The sequence below is a fragment of the Salvelinus fontinalis genome, chromosome 11, assembly GCF_029448725.1.
Source record: "Salvelinus fontinalis isolate EN_2023a chromosome 11, ASM2944872v1, whole genome shotgun sequence".
Taxonomy (NCBI): Eukaryota; Metazoa; Chordata; class Actinopteri; order Salmoniformes; family Salmonidae; genus Salvelinus; species Salvelinus fontinalis.
This window is the reverse complement of record NC_074675.1, coordinates 5011362-5034857: the sequence shown is the minus strand read 5'-3', so window position 1 is coordinate 5034857 and position 23496 is coordinate 5011362. Positions and strand designations below refer to the sequence as shown.

General features: G+C 45.2%; 2 protein-coding genes across 2 annotated transcripts in view; both read right to left on the bottom strand.

Moving 5' to 3' along the window:
* LOC129864907 (dual specificity tyrosine-phosphorylation-regulated kinase 2) overlaps nucleotides 1–5712 on the bottom strand; it is a 501483-nt gene extending 495771 nt beyond the window's left edge. The window contains exon 1 of the mRNA XM_055937221.1: nucleotides 5635–5712. The gene's annotated coding sequence lies outside the window, so the exon portion shown is untranslated. The remainder of the gene's footprint in view (nucleotides 1–5634) is intronic.
* Nucleotides 1–7028, bottom strand: part of LOC129864906 (dual specificity tyrosine-phosphorylation-regulated kinase 2-like) — a 29567-nt gene extending 22539 nt beyond the window's left edge. The window contains exons 1-2 of the mRNA XM_055937218.1: nucleotides 6506–7028; nucleotides 5635–5765 (exon numbers count right to left, since the gene is read on the bottom strand). Coding sequence (XP_055793193.1) covers nucleotides 5635–5765; nucleotides 6506–6545 — 171 coding nt within the window. The 5' untranslated portion in view covers nucleotides 6546–7028. The remainder of the gene's footprint in view (nucleotides 1–5634; nucleotides 5766–6505) is intronic.
* Between the last annotated feature and the right edge of the window lie 16468 nt (nucleotides 7029–23496).

Here is a 23496-nt window from a genome sequence, read left to right as displayed (position 1 = left end):
TCTGTACTACAGAACAGGACTGAGAGGTGGGTCTCAGCTGGTCTCTGTACTACAGAACAGGACTGAGAGGTGGGTCTCAGCTGGTCTCTGTACTACAGAACAGGACTGAGAGGTGGGTCTCCGCTGGTCTCTGTACTACAGAACAGGACTGAGAGGTGGGTCTCAGCTGGTCTCTGTACTACAGAACAGGACTGAGAGGTGGGTCTCAGCTGGTCTCTGTACTACAGAACAGGACTGAGAGGTGGGTCTCAGCTGGTCTCTGTACTACAGAACAGGACTGAGAGGTGGGTCTCAGCTGGTCTCTGTACTACAGAACAGGACTGAGAGGTGGGTCTCAGCTGGTCTCTGTACTACAGAACAGGACTGAGAGGTGGGTCTCAGCTGGTCTCTGTACTACAGAACAGGACTGAGAGGTGGGTCTCAGCTGGTCTCTGTACTACAGAACAGGACTGAGAGGTGGGTCTCAGCTGGTCTCTGTACTACAGAACAGGACTGAGAGGTGGGTCTCCGCTGGTCTCTGTATTACAGAACAGGACTGAGAGGTGGGTCTCAGCTGGTCTCTGTACTACAGAACAGGACTGAGAGATGGGTCTCAGCTGGTCTCTGTACTACAGAACAGGACTGAGAGGTGGGTCTCAGTCTATTCCACCATGTCAAGTAGAGTTATTCCACCATGTCAAGTAGAGTTATTCCACCATGTCAACTAGAGTTATTCCATCATGTCAACTAGAGTTATTCCACCATGTCAACTAGAGTTATTCCACCATGTCAACTACAGTTATTCCACCATGTCAACTAGAGTTATTCCACCATGTCAACTAGAGTTATTCCACCATGTCAACTAGAGATATTCCACCATGTCAACTAGAGTTATTCCACCATGTCAACTAGAGTTATTCCACCATGTCAACTAGAGTTATTCCACCATGTTAACTAAAGTTATTCCAACACACTTATACAACACTTACTAAAATATGTATCTACACACAGTCATGTTCAACTAGTATGTCTGTGAAATGATCAGCCGTGTATTGTTGCCTCTGAGACAATCTACAGTGTGTGTGTGTGTGTGTGTGTGTGTGTGTGTGTGTGTGTGTGTGTGTGTGTGTGTGTGTGTGTGTGTGTGTGTGTGTGTGTGTGTGTGTGTGTGTGTGTGTGTGTGTGTGTCCGTCTCAATAGCTGTTCTAAATGCTGTCTTTTAAATACTTGTCCTGTGTCTTGGTTGGATAACAGGGACATGATGTGGACAGGTGGGGGGTGGGGGGGGTGGGGCAGGTCAAGGAGACGGTAGAAAGGACGACAGCTGCAGATTACAGGATACCACTGGTCTGTAGCCCAGACGACACACGCAACACGTGTTCAGTAGAGCACACCGTAGCAGAAGTCAGTCCCTCCCTGTTTCAGTCCGTTTGGGGCGTGATGAACCAGACCCAGCTCTCTGCAGACGGCCCGGGGGTAACACAGTCGTTTATCACACCCCTACCCACCCCCAGTGTCCCAACTAAGAGAGTGAATATCTCTGACTGCAAATACGTCTCAGATAGCCCACTATTCTCATATAGAGCTGATGGGCTTTGGTCACAGGAAGGGCACTAGAGAGGGAATAGGGGGCTGTTTGGGAGGAGAGCTGTGTTCTGCTCCCAGCGTTGTGTTCCACTAAGAGGCTTCGCTTCACCACCTCTCTGTACTGCAGAGGTTCTGGTACCAGAACAGATGTCTTCACCACCTCTCTCTATTGCAGAGGTTCTGGTACCAGAACAGATGTCTTCACCCCCTCTCTGTATTGCAGAGGTTCTGGTACCAGAACAGATGTATTCACCACCTCTCTGTATTGCAGAGGTTCTGGTACCAGAACAGATGTCTTCACCACCTCTCTGTATTGCAGAGGTTCTGGTACCAGAACAGATGTCTTCACCCCCTCTCTGTATTGCAGAGGTTCTGGTACCAGAACAGATGTGTTTGTGTCAACACTAATGAGGTTAGTTCAGTTCAGGACAAACAGGAGAAGAAACAAAACAGTCAGGAACTGAGTGGACAGAGAGCTAGCGACCTTGACAGCATTAGATGGGCCAATTCTACCACTAATAACACCTGAACATGTGACCTTATTGTGTCTCTGTCCTCCTCCTCTCTGGAGAACAATGACTGTCTGTAACACATGGAGCAACTGTTACTGCCAGTGACCTGCCTGGAATGGACCCCGGGACTACTTGAACAAAGGACAGGCCTCACAGGGAGCGTAGCTACTTGAATGGACACCAGGACTACTTGAACAAAGGACAGGCCTGACAGGGAGCGTAGCTACTTGAATGGACACCAGGACTACTTGAACAAAGGACAGGCCTGACAGGGAGCGTAGCTACTTGAATGGACCCCAGGACTACTTGAACAAAGGACAGGCCTGACAGGGAGCGTAGCTACTTGAATGGACCCCAGGACTACTTGAACAAAGGACAGGCCTGACAGGGAGCGTAGCTACTTGAATGGACCCCAGGACTACTTGAAAAAAGGACAGGCCTGACAGGGAGCGTAGCTACTTGAATGGACCCCAGGACTACTTGAACAAAGGACAGGCCTGACAGGGAGCGTAGCTACTTGAATGGACACCAGGACTACTTGAACAAAGGACAGGCCTGACAGGGAGCGTAGCTACTTGAATGGACCCCAGGACTACTTGAACAAAGGACAGGCCTGACAGGGAGCGTAGCTACTTGAATGGACCCCAGGACTACTTGAACAAAGGACAGGCCTGACAGGGAGCGTAGCTACTTGAATGGACACCAGGACTACTTGAACAAAGGACAGGCCTGACAGAGAGCGTAGCTACTTGAATGGACACCAGGACTACTTGAACAAAGGACAGACCTGACAGAGAGCGAGGCTACTTGAATGGACACCAGGACTACTTGAACAAAGGACAGGCCTGACAGAGAGCGTAGCTACTTGAATGGACAACAGGACTACTTGAACAAAGGACAGGCCTCACAGAGAGCGTAGCTACTTGAATGGACCCCAGGAATACTTGAACAAAGGACAGGCCTGACAGGGAGCATATCTACTTGAATGGACCCCAGGACTACTTGAACAAAGGACAGGCCTGACAGGGAGCGTAGCTACTTGAATGGACCCCAGGACTACTTGAACAAAGGACAGGCCTGACAGAGAGCGTAGCTGCAATAACATGATTCCAACCACCAGCGTAGCTGCATTAAGTTGCATAATTCTTTATTAGACTACTGATTGATAGACTATATTGTCTCACAATTGTATTGGGAAGGGCACCAACCCCCCCCCCCCCCCCCCCCTTCCCAGTGAAAGTTAGTTCTACAGAGTCGTCAGATCTATGTTCAAATCTATGGACTTTATGACTAGAGGTAAATAATTGAGTAGATCAGAGAGCGACATGGTGAATGTATGATACAACATTGTTATTACACATAACACTGTCTGAACCTGATAATGAACAGATAACCTGATGGAATAGTATCAGTACTCAGAGAACAGTGGAGTTACACGCATGACCATTGATTATAGCTGCCCTCAGGACAGAGACAGAGACTGGTGAGATATATGTCTGTTCCTCACAGCACAGAGACAGAGACTGGTGAGATATATGTCTGTTCCTCTCAGCACAGAGACAGAGACTGGTGAGAAATATGTCTGTTCCTCTCAGCACAGAGACTGGTGAGAAATATGTCTGTTCCTCTCAGCACAGAGACTGGTGAGAAATATGTCTGTTCCTCTCAGCACAGAGACAGAGACTGGTGAGAAATATGTTTGTTCCTCTCAGCACAGAGACTGGTGAGAAATATGTCTGTTCCTCTCAGCACAGAGACTGGTGAGAAATATGTCTGTTCCTCTCAGCACAGACACTGGTGAGAAATATGTCTGTTCCTCTCAGCACAGAGACAGAGACTGGTGAGAAATATGTCTGTTCCTCTCAGCACAGAGACTGGTGAGAAATATGTCTGTTCCTCTCAGCACAGAGACAGAGACTGGTGAGAAATATGTCTGTTCCTCTCAGCACAGACACTGGTGAGAAATATGTCTGTTCCTCACAGCACAGCACAGAGACTGGTGAGAAATATGTCTGTTCCTCTCAGCACAGAGACAGAGACTGGTGAGAAATATGTCTGTTCCTCTCAGCACAGAGACTGGTGAGAAATATGTCTGTTCCTCACAGCACAGAGACTGGTGAGAAATATGTCTGTTCCTCTCAGCACAGAGACTGGTGAGAAATATGTCTGTTCCTCTCAGCACAGAGACCGGTGAACTTCCTGGACAGGTTTTATTTTCCGTAAATCATAGTTCAAGATAAAACACAAGGCCCAATAAAACCCTCTGTCAGGAGAAAGCTGCTGAGCTGCTGAGCTAGTCCTTCTGGCTGAGTCTATATTTATAGCTATTTGAAGGAAGGGCTAAATAAAGCAATGGAGGCTCCTCCTTCATTGAGCTAGAGTCCAAATCCTCCATTACTTCAGGACACGCTTATAGATCCTGCTGGACTAACTATCCACCAGTATTTAAACATTACAATATCATTTCATGTTAACATTTGGTTCATGTTTACACCCCCCAACATATGTCCCTTATAGTCTCGATTGATAAGATAAAGACATCCCTGTCTGAAGTCATGTGCAGACATCCGGTAGGCTAAATCAGTTGACTACCGTAGCTACACTGTACAACAGTAAGAGTTGTGTCAACCTCCCAAGACACATCGCCTCTGCTACTTGAGTATCTCTGTCAACGTGACTATCCTAACAATAAATAAAACGGCATCTTTTTCGACAGCATGCAAACTCATATTAAATCTGAACCGTCTATTTCCGAATCCATGTGCGTTCCAACACGAGCAGGAAGGAAGGGTTCGTTACCGCTACCCCCCCCCCCCACACACACACACAACAACACACAATACACTGGCCCTGGCTTCGAGACAAGACTCTTCTCGTGTGGCCTCACATTTTATACCAGTCTGACAACATGCTAACATCCCCCACGAACTGTCAACTCAACACCGCTGTAGACACGCACAACAAAAATCCTAAATATGGTGTCTGGGTTTTTGCAAGTTGCAACTGTATTACTGAGTAGGCTAACTAACGTTATAGCTCCAAGCTTGAAATCTAGCCTAGCCTATGCCGTCTGCTACGATCCTCTTAAAAGTTACAGCACCGTAAAGAACGAATACCGTGTACCCCTTCCACTGTCATAAATAGCACAATAAGCACACGTGACATAGGCTACTAGTGTACGTGTTATCTAGGATTACATGATATAGCTTGATATCTATATATTGCCTGCTGTACCCTACACGTGCTATGCCCTATAATGTACACCTCAAGTGACCGTGTGGCAGGACAACTTGTTACATGGTGGCATTTCGTTTAGCTGAATCTAAATCAAACCGCGGCGCTACATTGTAACAACCATGTAACGACCACCCTCCCTGTTCGCAACAGCTCGCAACAAAACCTGTTTTTACTGGAGCCTGCCTGCGGTCTCTATAGCCTATAGGTAAGCGATGCACTGTTTCAATTAAACTACTGTATCCATTGCAATAGGCAGAAGAACCCGATGTTTAGTCCACAGTCAACCCACAAGGCAAGCAGGGCTCCGTAGGCTACGTACCGTGAGCGACTTGATATTCCTGAGGGGTGGTAGTGTGACGGGCGATGGCGGGTCTGTCGCTGCTCCGACCCGGGGACCCCCGACTCCGATTCCGGGGGAAGACTGTAGCTGGCAGATCTCACCCCCTTTGCCTGCAGATCGTACAAAATGACACACGAAATGAGGTTAATCTGAATGGGCCTATTTACCCACATAGGCTACCTCACGAGTTATTAGGCTATAAAGTAGGCTATGGACTCTGCCGTAATCCCTTTTAAGGATAGTCATTTAAGCAGGCATTTGGGGGTCATTTTAGGTGTAAATCCTCCTTTGCGACAATGGCTTCGGCAAACAGGAAGCCTAATTCCACATTATTTGTGCTTGGAACAACAGATGATGACCGCCAGAATGTAGGCTACCCTGGTTGTAGATCCTTTTGCGCCCCATAGTCGTGTAGCATATAGAGATCGTAAAAAACAACACAGCCAACCAGTCACAGAAACCAGTGGGCATATGATTCCGTCGTGCTTGCAGAAATAAACCTGTGTTCTCTCTGACACACATACTGTCATATGGGATAAATAACACACCAGCATTTGACTTTGGTTTTTCAAACAGCACACTTCAGGCTTTAGAGAAGGAAAAACAATCCCCGAATATATCGCCATTAACTGCTCAAAACATAGAGCAGGGATACACTATTTTAGCAAAGGCTACCCCCTCGTCAACAGACCAGGGAAACCCGAAGCAAGACTCGGCGTAAACGTGTAATAAACTTGTTACAAAGGACCCGACAAAAAGGCATAAAATCCATCAACAATATTCCGCCGGCGATCAAAGTGAGTTTAACCGTATTGTTTAGCCCGTTCGGCTCCATATTGTTGTTCCTTACCAGTTGGGTAGACGGCAGCGTACGGCTTCTTGGATAACATGGCCGCTGGAGAGTCACACACAGAAAACCCCACTTCAGAATCTCCCCTCCTCCCACTCGGCTGTGTGATCACCAATTTCGCTACTCCAATCAGCTACATCCAGTCTTGCATTCGCAACGTGCAACTCTGCAAAACTGGAAAGTCTTCCATAAACACCAGCTGAAATGTTGCTTCTGCTGCCACCATCGCTTGGAAATGCAACCCAAAAAACACGAACCTATAGATACAAAAAAAATATCCAACGCTAGGCTACCGTCGAGCAATACTACAACAAAAACTCCGTGTTTTTTCTTTTCAACACCAGCAACATTCGAACGTTAGATGCAGAAGGAGCGGCATCATTCTCTCTCACATACACAGTAAATACAAAGTCGGTCAACAAGTTTGGGTGTCGCCTTCTCCTTATCTATCGTCCTTGCACTCATCCACCTCTCTCTCTCTCTCTCTCTCACTAATGAGCGTGAGATGTGGTTGGTTCCGTTGCTAAGCTGGCGACGCACCACCAGTCTGTTCCAGCGGGAACCGACAGACATCCTTCATCAGGGAAGTCCTCTTGGCCACTTGGCGATCACTAACCCAAACCCAACCACCCCATTAATTAGTACAACGTGATAGGAAGAGCTATAAGGACTTTCCTGACTTACAACTATCCAAAACCTAAAACAGAACTTTACCTTAACCCTAAACCTTAACCAAACACTTGACCCCCCCCTAACCACAATCTTTTCTAATTCTGAAATTAAACATCGGTTTGCACGTCAGAATAGTCTGTATAGCCCAATCTACATATGATACTCTACCGCACTTTGGTGCCCCACGTTGGTGCCCCGCTGAACCACTAATGTGTCTAACATACACAAGCCCATAATGAGACCTCCAGGAAACACACTATGGGACTTCAACATGCATTCTCTTTAGACAACAGCAACTAAAATCCCTATTGTACATTATTTCAACAGTGAGCTTTTAGTACGCAGACTCTCTCATTACTGTTTGAGTTGCAGCTGTTTCAGACTGCAAAGGGGTACAACTGTGTTTCATCTGTTACAGATTCATGACATTTTGGATTTACACATTTAGTTCGTCAACTTTACTAAACCGTTGTGTTATTCGTTCTCACAGGACTACAACGATCCCTTTTATTGGTTGGTACTGATACTGACCTGTCTGTCATTGGTTGGTACTGAGACTGACCTGTCTGTCATTGGTTGGTACTGATACTGACCTGTCTGCCATTGGTTGGTACTGATACTGACCTGTCTGCCATTGGTTGGTACTGATACTGCCCTGTCTGTCATTGGTTGGTACTGATACTGCCCTGTCTGTCATTGGTTGGTACTGATACTGACCTGTCTGTCATTGGTTGGTACTGATACTGACCTGTCTGCCATTGGTTGGTACTGATGCTGACCTGTCTGTCATTGGTTGGTACTGATACGGACCTGTCTGTCATTGGTTGGTACTGATACTGACCTGTCTTCTATTGGTTGGTACTGATACTGACCTGTCTGTCATTGGTTGGTACTGATACTGACCTGTCTTCTATTGGTTGGTACTGATACTGACCTGTCTTCTATTGGTTGGTACTGATACTGACCTGTCTGTCATTGGTTGGTACTGATACTGACCTGTCTGTCATTGGTTGGTACTGATACTGACCTGTCTGTCATTGGTTGGTACTGATACTGACCTGTCTGTCATTGGTTGGTACTGATACTGACCTGTCTTCTATTGGTTGGAACTGATACTGACCTGTCTGTCATTGGTTGGTACTGATACTGACCTGTCTTCTATTGGTTGGAACTGATACTGACCTGTCTGTCATTGGTTGGTACTGATACTGACCTGTCTGTCATTGGTTGGTACTGATACGGACCTGTCTGTCATTGGTTGGTACTGATACGGACCTGTCTTCTATTGGTTGGTACTGATACGGACCTGTCTGTCATTGGTTGGTACTGATACTGACCTGTCTGTCATTGGTTGGTACTGATACTGACCTGTCTGTCATTGGTTGGTACTGATCCGGACCTGTCTGTCATTGGTTGGTACTGATACGGACCTGTCTTCTATTCTCGAGTTCTTTCTTATTCAGGTTTGCATTTTATTTTTGGTGATCTAGTATAATTGCATTGTTAAGGAAGAGCTGACCAGCAAGCATTTCACTGTGCTGTTTACTCCTGTTGTATCCTGTGGTGCACGTGACAAATAAACTCTGATTTGAGTTGAGCTAGAGTGCAATTTAAGTGCAAACCGTTTACGAATCTGAATTATTAGAACTGAATTAGTGCTGTGTTAGTTTAGTAACCTACCTTGAAAATACGGCATGGAGGATGTCTGGCAGGCTGCAAACTATTGCAATATTCCCCAAGTGAAGTGAACTATGGATTGAAGCTTGGTGGAATGGACGAATGTACTGACCACTAGAGGGTTTAGCTGCTTCAACGTCAACTCCCCCAGTCTCAGCCCTGACCATACAGGAGTCAGGATTCAGGAGTGACCACACACACACACACGCACGCACGCACGCACGCACGCACGCACGCACGCACGCACACACACACACACACACACACACACACACACACACACACACACACACACACACTCTGGACGCTTCTGACCTAGAATATGTGGACAACTATAAATACCTAGGTGTTAGACTGTAAACTCTCCTTCCAGACTCACATTAAGCATCTCCAATCCAAAATTAAATCTAGAATCAGCTTCCTATTTTGCAACAAAGCCTCCTTCAGTCATGCTGCCAAACATACCCTTGTAAAACTGACTATCCTACCGATCCTTGACTTGGGCGATGTCAATTACAAAATAGCCCCCAACACTCTACTCAGCAAACTGGATGTAGTCTATCACAGTGCCATCCGTTTTGTCACCAAAACCCCATATACGACCCACCACTGTGACCTGTATGCTCTCGTTGGCTGGCCCTCACTACATATCCATCGCCAAACCCACTGGCTCCAGGTCATCTATAAGTCTTTGCTAGGTAAAGCCCCGCCTTATCTCAGCTCACTGGTCACCATAGCAACACCCACCCATAGCACGCGCTCCAGCAGGTATATTGCACTGGTCATCCCCAAAGCCAACACTTCCTTTGGCCGCCTTTCCTTTCAGTTCTCTGCTGCCAATGACTGGAGCGAACTGCAAAAATCACTGAAACTGGAGTCTTATATCTCCCTCTCTAACTTTAGGCATCAGCTGTCTGAACAGATTACCAATCACTCTACCTGAATACAGCCAATCTGTAAATAGCACACCCAACTACCTCATGCCCATATTATTATTTACCCTCTTGCTCTTTTGCACCCCAGTATCTCTACTTGCACATCATCATCTGCACATCTATCACTCCAGTATTAATGCTAAATTGTAATTATTTTCGCCTCTAGGGCCTATTTATTGCCTTACCTCCCTACTCTTCTACATTTAAAGACTGTACATAGATGTTTCTATTGTGCTATTGACTGTACGTTTGTTTATGTGTAACTCTGTGTTGTTGTTTTTTGTCTCACTGCTTTGCTTTATCTTGGCCAGGTCGCAGTTGTAAATGAGAACTTGTTCTCAACTGGCCTAACCTGGTTAAATAAAGGTGAAATAAATAAATAAAAGAGGCCCAGATATGGCAGTTTTGCTTTCATGCAAATCAACAGCAGAGCGACAGAGAGCCTGAAGCAACCAGGAAATAAAAAGATAGGCAGCATGAGTTTACACACTGGCCTTCACAAGACCATGGGAGTGTATATCCACTATTGGCTGTAATAATACACACATTATGTTTGAATACAAGTGAAATGAAGAGCCATTTGTTTTTGCGTATGGCTGAAGTAGTGCTGTTCCTGCTGTGAACTGAACCAGCAGGAATGTATCATGGGGACTGTGATGCATTGTTAAGGCCATGGCTGGGCCTCGTGAGCTGTCTGTCTGTCTGTCTGTCTGTCTGTCTGTCTGTCTGTGTGTGCACCTCACAGCACTTCTGAATCTATATCTCATCCATGGCGTGGACACTAGTGTTGACTGACAGTAGTGACTAGTGTAAAGCCTTAGCCAATCAGAAACAGTCCCAGTAGTGACTAGTGTGAAGCCTTAGCCAATCAGAAATAGACCCAGTAGTGACTAGTGCAAAGCCATAGCCAATCAGAAACAGACCCAGTAGTGACTAGTGTAAAGCAGCCGATCAGAAATAGACCCAGTAGTGACTAGTGTAAAGCCTTAGCCAATCAGAAACAGACCCAGTAGTGACTAGTGTAAAGCCTTAGCCAATCAGAAACAGACCTAGTAGTGACTGGTGTAAAGCCTTAGCCAATCAGAAACAGTCCCAGTAGTGACTAGTGTAAAGCCTTAGCCAATCAGAAACAGACCCAGTAGTGACTAGTGTAAAGCCTTAGCCAATCAGTAACAGACCCAGTAGTGACTAGTGTAAAGCCTTAGCCAATCAGAAACAGACCCAGTAGTGACTAGTGCAAAGCCTTAGCCATTCAGAAACAGACCCAGTAGTGACTAGTGTAAAGCCTTAGCCAATCAGAAACAGACCCAGTAGTGACTAGGGCAAAGCCTTAGCCAATCAGAAACAGACCCAGAAGTGACTAGTGTAAAGCCTTAGCCAATCAGAAACAGACCCAGTAGTGACTAGTGTAAACCCTTAGCCAATCAGAAAGACCCAGTAGTGACTAGTGTAAAGCCTTAGCCAATCAGAAACAGTCCCAGTAGTGACTAATGTAAAGCCTTAGCCAATCAGAAACAGACCCAGTAGTGACTATTGTAAAGCCTTAGCCAATCAGTAACAGACCCAGTAGTGACTAGTGTAAAGCCTTAGCCAATCAGAAACAGACCTAGTAGTGACTAGTGTAAACCCTTAGCCAATCAGAAAGACCCAGTAGTGACTAGTGTAAAGCCTTAGCCAATCAGAAACAGTCCCAGTAGTGACTAGTGTAAAGCCTTAGCCAATCAGAAACAGACCCAGTAGTGACTATTGTAAAGCCTTAGCCAATCAGTAACAGACCCAGTAGTGACTAGTGTAAAGCCTTAGCCAATCAGAAACAGACCTAGTAGTGACTGGTGTAAAGCATTAGCCAATCAGAAATAGACCCAGTAGTGACTAGTGTAAAGCCTTAGCCAATCAGAAACAGACCCAGTAGTGACTAGTGTAAAGCCTTAGCCAATCAGAAACAGACCCAGTAGTGACTAGGGCAAAGCCTTAGCCAATCAGAAACAGACCCAGTAGTGACTAGTGTAAAGCCTTAGCCAATCAGAAACAGACCCAGTAGTGACTAGGGCAAAGCCTTAGCCAATCAGAAACAGACCCAGTAGTGACTAGGGCAAAGCCTTAGCCAATCAGAAACAGACCCAGTAGTGACTAGTGTAAAGCCTTAGCCAATCAGAAACAGACCCAGTAGTGACTAGGGCAAAGCCTTAGCCAATCAGAAACAGACCCAGTAGTGACTAGTGTAAAGCCTTAGCCAATCAGAAACAGACCCAGTAGTGACTAGGGCAAAGCCTTAGCCAATCAGAAACAGACCCAGTAGTGACTAGGGCAAAGCCTTAGCCAATCAGAAACAGACCCAGTAGTGACTAGTGTAAAGCCTTAGCCAATCAGAAACAGACCCAGTAGTGACTAGTGTAAAGCCTAAGCCAATCAGAAACAGACCCAGTAGTGACTAGTGCAAAGCCATAGCCAATCAGAAACAGACCCAGTAGTGACTAGTGTAAAGCCTTAGCCAATCAGAAACAGACCCAGTAGTGACTAGGGCAAAGCCATAGCCAATCAGAAACAGACCCAGTAGTGACTAGTGTAAAGCCTTAGCCAATCAGAAACAGACCCAGTAGTGACTAGTGTAAAGCCTTAGCCAATCAGAAACAGACCCAGTAGTGACTGGTGTAAAGCCTTAGCCAATCAGAAACAGCAGCCTCCAGTCTGTATCAACTCACTGGACTGCAGGAGGTTTGGATGGACAACGGCTTCAGGTATTTAGATGCTCTGATGACCTGTCAGTTGTGGATGAATGTAACTTCCCTACCTCATCCGGGAGACACCAAGTTGATCTTCTATCTGTGTAGTCACTACATGACTTAGTCCAGGTATTAGTAGTATATACTGTATATATATATATATATACATATATTTTATTTCACCTTTATTTAACCATGTGCTCCAGTTGAGAACAAGTTCTCATTTACAACTGCAACCTGGCTAAGAAAAGACAAAGCAGTGCGACACAAACACAGAGTTACACATGGAATAAACAAGCGTACAGTCAATAACACAATAGAAAAATGTATATAGAGGGTGTGCAAATGTAGTAAGATTAGGGAGGTAAGGACATAAATAGGCCATAGTGGCGAAATAATTACAATTGAGAATTTATAGATGTACAGAAGATGAATGTGAAGATGAATTTATAGATGTACAGAAGATGAATGTGCAAGTAGAGATACTGGGGTGCTAAGGAGAAAACAAAACGATATGGGGATGAGGTAGTTGGGTGGGCTATATACAGATGGGCTATGTACAGGTGCAATGATCGGTAAGCTGCTCTGACAGCTGATGCTTAAAGTTAGTGAGGGAGATATAAGACTCCAGCTTCTGCTCATATGACTTTATTACTATAGGACTAAGAGCAGTTGTTGTCGTATGATATTGATGAAAGTTGGTTCCTTCCACTCAGGAAACATAAAGTGCTGTGATCAATATGGATGTCTCTTTAGTCACGCAAGATCCCCAGGCTCTTATTTAAACACCCAGTGAATCTCATATTACCTCACAATGCCTGTGGCCTGGTTGTATGCCTCTCAAATGACCTCACAATGCCTGTGGCCTGGTTGTATGCCTCTCAAATGACCTCACAATGCCTGTGGCCTGGTTGTATGCCTCTCAAATGACCTCACAATGCCTGTGGCCTGGTTGTTTGCTTCTCAAATGACCTCACAATGCCTGTGGCCTGGTTGTTTGCTTCTCAAGTTACCTCACAATGCCTGTGGCCTGGTTGTTTGCTTCTCAAGTTACCTCACAATGCCTGTGGCCTGGTTGTTTGCTTCTCAAGTTACCTCACAATGCCTGTGGCCTGGTTGTTTGCTTCTCAAGTTACCTCACAATGCCTGTGGCCTGGTTGTTTGCTTCTCAAATGACCTCACATTGCCTGTGGCCTGGTTGTTTGCTTCTCAAGTTACCTCACAATGCCTGTGGCCTGGTTGTTTGCTTCTCAAATGACCTCACAATGCCTGTGGCCTGGTTGTTTGCTTCTCATGTTACGTCACAATGCCTGTGGCCTGGTTGTTTGCTTCTCAAGTTACGTCACAATGCCTGTGGCCTGGTTATATGCTTCTCATGTTACCTCACAATGCCTGTGGCCTGGTTGTATGCTTCTCAAGTTACCTCACAATGCCTGTGGCCTGGTTATATGCTTCTCATGTTACCTCACAATGCCTGTGGCCTGGTTGTATGCTTCTCATGTTACCTCACAATGCCTGTGGCCTGGTTGTATGCTTCTCATGTTACGTCACAATGCCTTTGGCCTGGTTGTATGATTCTCAAGTTACCTCACTATGCCTGTGACCTGGTTAAGGGGTAAGGATCATCTGATAACAGGACTCCTAATTATAGATTGCGGGGAGGAAGAGGGATGGGTTACCAAGCAAGACGACCCGCGGGAAGGAAGAGGGATGGGTTACCAAGCAAGGAGACCAGCGGGGAGGAAGAGGGATGGGTGACGTGTCACGTTCCTGACCTTATTTCCTTTGTTTTGTCTTTGTTTAGTTGGTCAGGACGTGAGCTGGGTGGGCATTCTATGTTATGTGTTTCTATGTTGGGTTCTTTTCAATTAGCCTGATATGGTTCTCAATCAGGGGCAGGTGTTTTATGTTTCCTCTGATTGAGAACCATATTAAGGTAGGCTGTTCACACTGTTTGTTTGTGGATGATTGTTCCTATGTCAGTGTTTGTGCCACACGGGACTGTTTCGTTTGTTCCTGTTCTTGCGTTCTTCGTTGTCTGTAAGTTCTCATGTTCAGGTCTGTTTACGTCGTTTGTTATTTTGTAGTTTGTTCAAGTGTTCTTCGTGTTCGTCTTAATTTAATAAATCATTATGTCTTCACAATACGCTGCATATTGGTCCGATCCTTCTCGCCTCTCCTCGTCCGACGAAGAGGACGGAAATGACTATCGTTACATGACGTTCCCAATGGCTCCATAAGGCTCTGGTCAAACGTAGTGCAATGTATAGGCTCTGGTCAAACGTAGTGCAGTGTATAGGGAGTAGGGTGCCATTTGGGACGAGGCTATAGTGAGCCACCAGCAGCCTGGTCAAGAGCTCCATAGGGGCCGGGAGAAGTGCTCAAGAGACTTACAGTGCCAGCCCACTGCAGATTACTAGCCTGGTTACAGATCTGTTTGTGCTGTCTTGCCAGCTCCTATATTGATCTATGTCACCATGACAGTATCCATATACAGTAGGAGTTGGCAAGACAGCACAAACAGATCTGGGAACCAGGCTAGATGAATACTACTCTAAACAGATAAACAGACATGTCTTGCTCTATGACTGAAAGGTCCCTGCTCTACTTACTATGACCTTCAAAACAAATCAAACATCCATTTCAATCAGACTTGCGCCCGCCGCGGCCCACAGCACTCACCCTCTGGTGAGACGTGATGGTTCCTGAGGCAGATGGAAAGAGATGAGACTACTACAGTATAAACACAGCCTGTGTTGTTCAGCCTTCTGCTCACACGCACCATCCGTCCACCTCGTTCTACAGACACTAACAACGTAACAGAGCTTCGATGACATACGGCTGTTTTGGGAGGCTGCTGCCGTCTCTCCTTCCCTTCCAACCTAGAGCTGTTCTGTGTCTTAAATGCACATCAGTCATTAGTCATTGCATGAAGAGTGAATAATCAGATAAGGGTGCTCTGGTCCAAAGTAGTGCACTATACAGGGAATAGGGTGGAATTTTGGACAAAGCTTACGATCCACCATGCTGTCTTTTTCTCTGTACCCCAGTTATCAGCTCTGAGGAGGGGAGAGACCGGCAGGCGTATACAGACTGTTTCTAGTCAGAGAGAAGAGATGCTGGAGCCTGGGGGCATTGGTACAGCTCTGAGTTACCATTGGCTCCAAGTCCAGCCTCCCTCCATCACTGCTAGTTAGGCCTACCCTACCGCAGCATAGCAACATGCTCACTCAAGCACATGGAAGCATTGGCTGGTGTGCCTTTGAGAAAGTAATGCGTTGACTGACTGGCTGCGTGTAGAGTGTAGACAGCATTTCAGATGGTAGTGGATCAACGGAGTAACTTGCCATTAAAACACATGTAGAGTGTAGACAGCATTTCAGATGGTAGTGGATCAACGGAGTAACTTGCCATTAAAACACATGTAGAGTGTAGACAGCATCTCAGATGGTAGTGGATCAACGGAGTAACTTGCCATTAAAACACATGTAGAGTGTAGACAGCATTTCAGATGGTAGTGGATCAACAGTGTAACTTGCCATTAAAACACATGTAGAGTGTAGACAGCATTTCAGATGGTAGTGGATCAACGGAGTAACTTGCCATTAAAACACATGTAGAGTGTAGACAGCATCTCAGATGGTAGTGGATCAACGGTGTAACTTCCCATTTAAACACATGTAGAGTGTAGACAGCATCTCAGATGGTAGTGGATCAACGGTGTAACTTCCCATTTAAACACATGTAGAGCTGCTTTGGCGGTGGGATATTCATTCACATGGATTTTTAAAACATTTTGTACGTTTGTCTTCATTCACTGTGGCTGTATTTTCATCACGCCGGTTGGTTTATCTTGAAGTCACTTTCCAAGACCTACTACAGCAGACCCAGAACACTCTGTCACTTTCCAAGACCTATTCCAGCAGAACCAGAACCCTCTGTCACTTTACAAGACCTATTACAGCAGAACCAGAACACTGTCACTTTCCAAGACCTATTACAGCAGAACCAGAACACTCTGTCACTTTCCAAGACCTATTACAGCAGAACCAGAACACTGTCACTTTACAAGACCTATTACAGCAGAACCAGAACACTGTCACTTTCCAAGACCTATTACAGCGGAACCAGAACCCTCTGTCACGTTCCAAGACCTACTACAGCAGAACCAGAACACTCTGTCACTTTCCAAGACCTATTACAGCAGAACCAGAACACTCTGTCACTTTCCAAGACCTATTACAGCAGAACCAGAACCCTCTGTCACTTTCCAAGACCTATTACAACAGAACCAGAACACTGTCACTTTCCAAGACCTATTACAGCAGAACCAGAACCCTCTGTCACATTCCAAGACATATTACAGCAGAACCAGAACACTGTCACTTTCCAAGACCTATTACAGCAGAACCAGAACTCTCTGTCACGTTCCAAGACCTATTACAGCAGAACCAGAACCCTCTGTCACGTTCCAAGACCTACTACAGCAGAACCAGAACACTCTGTCACTTTCCAATACCTAGTACAACAGAACCAGAACACTCTGTCACTTTCCAAGACCTAGTACAACAGAACCAGAACACTGTCACTTTCCAAGACCTATTACAGCAGAACCAGAACACGGTCACTTTACAAGACCTATTACAGCAGAACCAGAACACGGTCACTTTACAAGACCTATTACAGCAGAACCAGAACACTCTGTCACTTTACAAGACCTACTACAGCAGAACCAGAACCCTCTGTCACTTTCCAAGACCTATTACAGCAGAACCAGAACCCTCTGTCACGTTCCAAGACCTACTACAGCAGAACCAGAACACTCTGTCACTTTCCAAGACCTATTACAGCAGAACCAGAACACTCTGTCACTTTCCAAGACCTATTACAGCAGAACCAGAACACTGTCACTTTACAAGACCTATTACAGCAGAACCAGAACACTCTGTCACTTTACAAGACCTATTACAGCAGAACCAGAACCCTCTGTCACTTTCCAAGACCTATTACAGCAGAACCAGAACACTGTCACGTTCCAAGACCTATTACAGCAGAACCAGAACACTGTCACTTTCCAAGACCTATTACAGCAGAACCAGAACACTCTGTCACTTTACAAGACCGTTTACAGCAGAACCAGAACACTGTCACTTTCCAAGACCTATTACAGCAGAACCAGAATACTCTGTTCTTTGATGGATTTGTGTTATCGGTGTATAACTGACACCAAATCAAGAAATTGAGTCATTACATTCTAGTCTGTAGTATCTGAGAGTTATTACATTCTAGTGTGTAGTATCTGAGAGCTATTACATTCTAGTCTGTAGTATCTGAGAGTTATTACATTCTAGTCTGTAGTATCTGAGAGTAATTACATTCTAGTCTGTAGTATCTGAGAGTTATTACATTCTAGTCTGTAGTATCTGAGAGTTATTACATTCTAGTCTGTAGTATCTGAGAGTTATTACATTCTAGTCTGTAGTATCTGAGAGTTATTACATTCTAGTCTGTAGTATCTGAGAGTAATTACATTCTAGTCTGTAGTATCTGAGAGTAATTACATTCTAGTCTGTAGTATCTGAGAGTTATTACATTCTAGTCTGTAGTATCTGAGAGTTATTACATTCTAGTCTGTAGTATCTGATAGTTATTACATTCTAGTCTGTAGTATCTGAGAGTTATTACATTCTAGTCTGTAGTATGAGAGTTATTACATTCTAGTCTGTAGTATCTGAGAGTTATTACATTCTAGTCTGTAGTATCTGAGAGTTATTACATTCTAGTCTGTAGTATCTGAGAGTTATTACATTCTAGTCTGTAGTATCTGAGAGTTATTACATTCTAGTCTGTAGTATCTGATAGTTATTACATTCTAGTCTGTAGTATCTGAGAGTTATTACATTCTAGTCTGTAGTATCTGAGAGTTATTACATTCTAGTCTGTAGTATCTGAGAGTTATTACATTCTAGTCTGTAGTATCTGAGAGTTATTACATTCTAGTCTGTAGTATCTGAGAGTTATTACATTCTAGTCTGTAGGATCTGGGAGTTATTACATTGTTACTTAACCAGTTCTTAATGAGTCGTACACCTCCAGTATTTCACCTTCTGTCAGCTGGCACCCTATTCCCTATATAGTGCACTATATTTGACCAGGGTCCGTAGGGCACAGTGGAGGCCGCTGAGTGGAGGACGGCTCACAATAATGGCTGGAACAGAGTAAATGGAATGGTATCAAACACCATGGAAACCATGTCTTTGATGTATTTAATACCATTACACACTTACTCTGCTCCTGCTATTACCACATGCCCGTCCTCCCTGATTAAGGTGTCATCAACCTCCTGTTATGTTAGGGCCCGAGTCAAATGTAAGTGCACTATGAAGGGAATAGAGTTCCATTTGGAATGCAGTCTCTGTCTGTAGGGAATAGAGTTCCATCTGGGACTCAGCCTCTGTCTGTAGGGAATAGAGTTCCATTTGGGACTCAGCCTCTGTCTGTAGGGAATAGAGTTCCATTTGGAACTCAGCCTCTGTCTGTAGGGAATAGAGTTCCATTTGGGACTCAGCCTCTGTCTGTAGGGAATAGAGTTCCATTTGGGACTCAACCTCTGTCTGTAGGGAATAGAGTTCCATTTGGGACTCAGCCTCTGTCTGTAGGGAATAGTGTTCCATTTGGGACTCAGCCTCTGTCTGTAGGGAATAGAGTTCCATTTGGGACTCAGCCTCTGTCTGTAGGGAATAGAGTTCCATTTGGGAATCAGTCTCTGTCTGTAGGGAATAGTGTTCCATTTGGGACTCAGCCTCTGTCTGTAGGGAATAGAGTTCCATTTGGGACTCAGCCTCTGTCTGTAGGGAATAGTGTTCCATTTGGGACTCAGCCTCTGTCTGTAGGGAATAGAGTTCCATTTGGAAAGCAGTCTCTGTCTGTAGGGAATAGAGTTCCATTTGGGACTCAGCCTCTGTCTGTAGGGAATAGAGTTCCATTTGGAAAGCAGTCTCTGTCTGTAGGGAATAGAGTTCCATTTGGGACTCAGCCTCTGTCTGTAGGGAATAGAGTTCCATTTGGGACTCAGCCTCTGTCTGTAGGGAATAGAGTTCCATTTGGGACTCAGCCTCTGTCTGTAGGGAATAGAGTTCCATTTGGGACTCAGCCTCTGTCTGTAGGGAATAGATTTCCATTTGGGACTCAGCCTCTGTCTGTAGGGAATAGATTTCCATTTGGGACTCAGCCTCTGCCTGTAGGGAATAGAGTTCCATTTGGGACTCAGCCTCTGTCTGTAAGGAATATATTTCCATTTGGGACTCAGTCTCTGTCTGTAGGGAATAGAGTTCCATTTGGGACTCAGTCTCTGTCTGTAGGGAATAGAGTTCCATTTGGGACTCAGTCTCTGTCTGTAGGGAATAGAGTTCCATTTGGGACTCAGCCTCTGTCTGTAGGGAATAGAGTTCCATTTGGGACTCAGTCTCTGTCTGTAGGGAATAGAGTTCCATTTGGGACTCAGCCTCTGTCTGTAGGGAATAGAGTTCCATTTGGGACTCAGCCTCTGTCTGTAGGGAATAGAGTTCCATTTGGAACGCAACCTCTGTCTGTAGGGAATAGAGTTCCATTTGGGACTCAGTCTCTGTCTGTAGGGAATAGAGTTCCATTTGGAACACAATCTCTGTCTGTAGGGAATAGAGTTCCATTTGGAAAGCAGCCTCTGTCTGTAGGGAATAGAGTTCCATTTGGGACTCAGTCTCTGTCTGTAGGGAATAGAGTTCCATTTGGGACTCAGTCTCTGTCTGTAGGGAATAGAGTTCCATTTGGGACTCAGTCTCTGTCTGTAGGGAATAGATTTCCATTTGGGACTCAGCCTCTGTCTGTAGGGAATAGATTTCCATTTGGGACTCAGCCTCTGTCTGTAGGGAATAGATTTCCATTTGGGACTCTGTCTCTGTCTCAGAGAAATCTACGGCATGCAACAGACATGCAGTGTCAGAAGTCACACCATCCTCCGAGACCATGGCTGCCTTCCAGATTGCACCCTATTCCCTACGTAGTGCACTACTTTAGACATGAGCCCTGGTCAAAAGTAGTGCACTGTTTTGGGAATAGGGTGCCATGTGGGACACAGATCACATCTTGTCTTCTCCTCTCTAATATGGAAAAAGGATGTAGCGTTGTGTGCATCAGAGGAGAGACAGACTAGAAGCACCAGTATTACAGCAGATGATAACAGAGAGAGAGAGAGAGAGAGAGAGAGAGAGAGAGAGAGAGAGAGAGAGAGAGAGAGAGAGAGAGAGAGAGAGAGAGAGAGAGAGAGAGAGAGAGAGAGAGAGAGAGACAGAGAGAGAGAGAGACAGACAGACAGACAGACAGACAGACAGACAGACAGACAGACAGACAGACAGACAGACAGACAGACAGACAGACTCTAGTGTTTAGTGATCTGTGTGGGTAATAAAGTGAGACAGAGAGAGACTCTAGTGTTTAGTGATCTGTGTGGGTAATAAAGTGAGACAGAGAGAGACTCTAGTGTTTAGTGATCTGTGTGGGTAATAAAGTGAGACAGAGAGAGACTCTAGTGTTTAGTGATCTGTGTGGGTAATAAAGTGAGACAGAGAGAGACTCTAGTGTTTAGTGATCTGTGTGGGTAATACTGTGTGTAACTGTACCTTGAACCTGCACTTCTCTGTTCTGCTACAGTAATAATGAAGCTGAGGGACAAATCACCTGATTATGATCCAAAATGGAGGAGAGGGGAGTGGTTACAGCTGAAAGCACCGCTCAGATCACCGTTCACCGTTCAGATCACCGTTCACCGTTCAGAGCACCGTTCAGATCACCGTTCAGAGCACCGTTCACCGTTCAGATCACCGTTCACCGTTCAGATCACCGTTCCCCGTTCAGAGCACCGTTCCCCGTTCAGAGCACCGTTCCCCGTTCAGAGCACCGTTCCCCGTTCAGAGCACCGTTCCCCGTTCAGAGCACCGTTCCCCGTTCAGAGCACCGTTCACCGTTCAGATCACCGTTCCCCGTTCAGAGCACCGTTCCCCGTTCAGAGCACCGTTCCCCGTTCAGAGCACCGTTCACCGTTCAGAGCACCGTTCCCCGTTCAGAGCACCGTTCAGGGCCTCGGAGACACAGAGAGCTACAGGCTTCCTTCAGGCTGTTGTTGGGCTCCCGAGTGGCGCAGCAGTCTGAGGCACTGTATCTCAATGCAAGAGGTGTCACTACAGTCCCTGGTTCAAATCCAGGCTGTATCACATCCGGACGTGATTGGGAGTCCTGTAGGGCGGCGCACAATTAGCCCAGCGACGTCTGGGGTTTGGCCGGGGGAGGTCGTCATTGTAAACAAGAATTTGTTCTTAACTGACTTGCCTAGTTAAATAAAGGTTACATTTTAAAACAATAGTTAAGCTCATCTGAAGGAATTGGTGTTGGATAGATATGGTGTGAATAGGTTAGGTAGTGAGTTGGTGTAGGATAGATATGGCGTGAATAGGTTAGGTAGAGAGTTGGTGTAGGATAGATATGGCGTGAATAGGTTAGGTAGAGAGTTGGTGTAGGATAGATATGGTGTGAATAGGTTAGGTAGAGAGTTGGTGTAGGATAGATATGGTGTGAATAGGTTAGGTAGAGAGTTGGTGTAGGATAGATATGGTGTGAATAGGTTAGGTAGAGAGTTGGTGTAGGATAGATATGGCGTGAATAGGTTAGGTAGTGAGTTGGTGTAGGATAGATATGGTGTGAATAGGTTAGGTAGTGAGTTGGTGTAGGATAGATATGGTGTGAATAGGTTAGGTAGAGAGTTGGTGTAGGATAGATATGGTGTGAATAGGTTAGGTAGAGAGTTGGTGTAGGATAGATATGGTGTGAATAGGTTAGGTAGAGAGTTGGTGTAGGATAGATATGGCGTGAATAGGTTAGGTAGTGAGTTGGTGTAGGATAGATATGGTGTGAATAGGTTAGGTAGTGAGTTGGTGTAGGATAGATATGGTGTGAATAGGTTAGGTAGAGAGTTGGTGTAGGATAGATATGGTGTGAATAGGTTAGGTAGTGAGTTGGTGTAGGATAGATATGGCGTGAATAGGTTAGGTAGAGAGTTGGTGTAGGATAGATATGGTGTGAATAGGTTAGGTAGAGAGTTGGTGTAGGATAGATATGGTGTGAATAGGTTAGGTAGAGAGTTGGTGTAGGATAGATATGGTGTGAATAGGTTAGGTAGAGAGTTGGTGTAGGATAGATATGGTGTGAATAGGTTAGGTAGTGAGTTGGTGTAGGATAGATATGGTGTGAATAGGTTAGGTAGAGAGTTGGTGTAGGATAGATATGGTGTGAATAGGTTAGGTAGTGAGTTGGTGTAGGATAGATATGGTGTGAATAGGTTAGGTAGTGAGTTGGTGTAGGATAGATATGGTGTGAATAGGTTAGGTAGAGAGTTGGTGTAGGATAGATATGGTGTGAATAGGTTAGGTAGTGAGTTGGTGTAGGATAGATATGGTGTGAATAGGTTAGGTAGTGAGTTGGTGTAGGATAGATATGGTGTGAATAGGTTAGGTAGAGAGTTGGTGTAGGATAGATATGGTGTGAATAGGTTAGGTAGAGAGTTGGTGTAGGATAGATATGGTGTGAATAGGTAAGGATAAAGAGATAAACAGGTTATAAACAGGTTATGAACAGGTTAGGAATAGATTATAAACAGGTTATAAACAGGTTATGAACAGGTTGGGAATATATATTCCTATCCTGTTCATAACCTGTTCATAACCTGTTCCTAACCTGTTCCTATCCTGTTCATAACCTGTTCATAACCTGTTCCTAACCTGTTCATAACCTAGTCCTAACCTATTCTGAACCTGCATGACCTACTGCTGGTTATCTCATCTGTTTTGATTCCCACTTTTAACCCCCTAGAGTCGATTATCGCGGCCCCCCGGAAATTGAATTAGTATAATTAATAAATCTCCCATCAAAATCCATCAGTTTAAACTCTAGATGT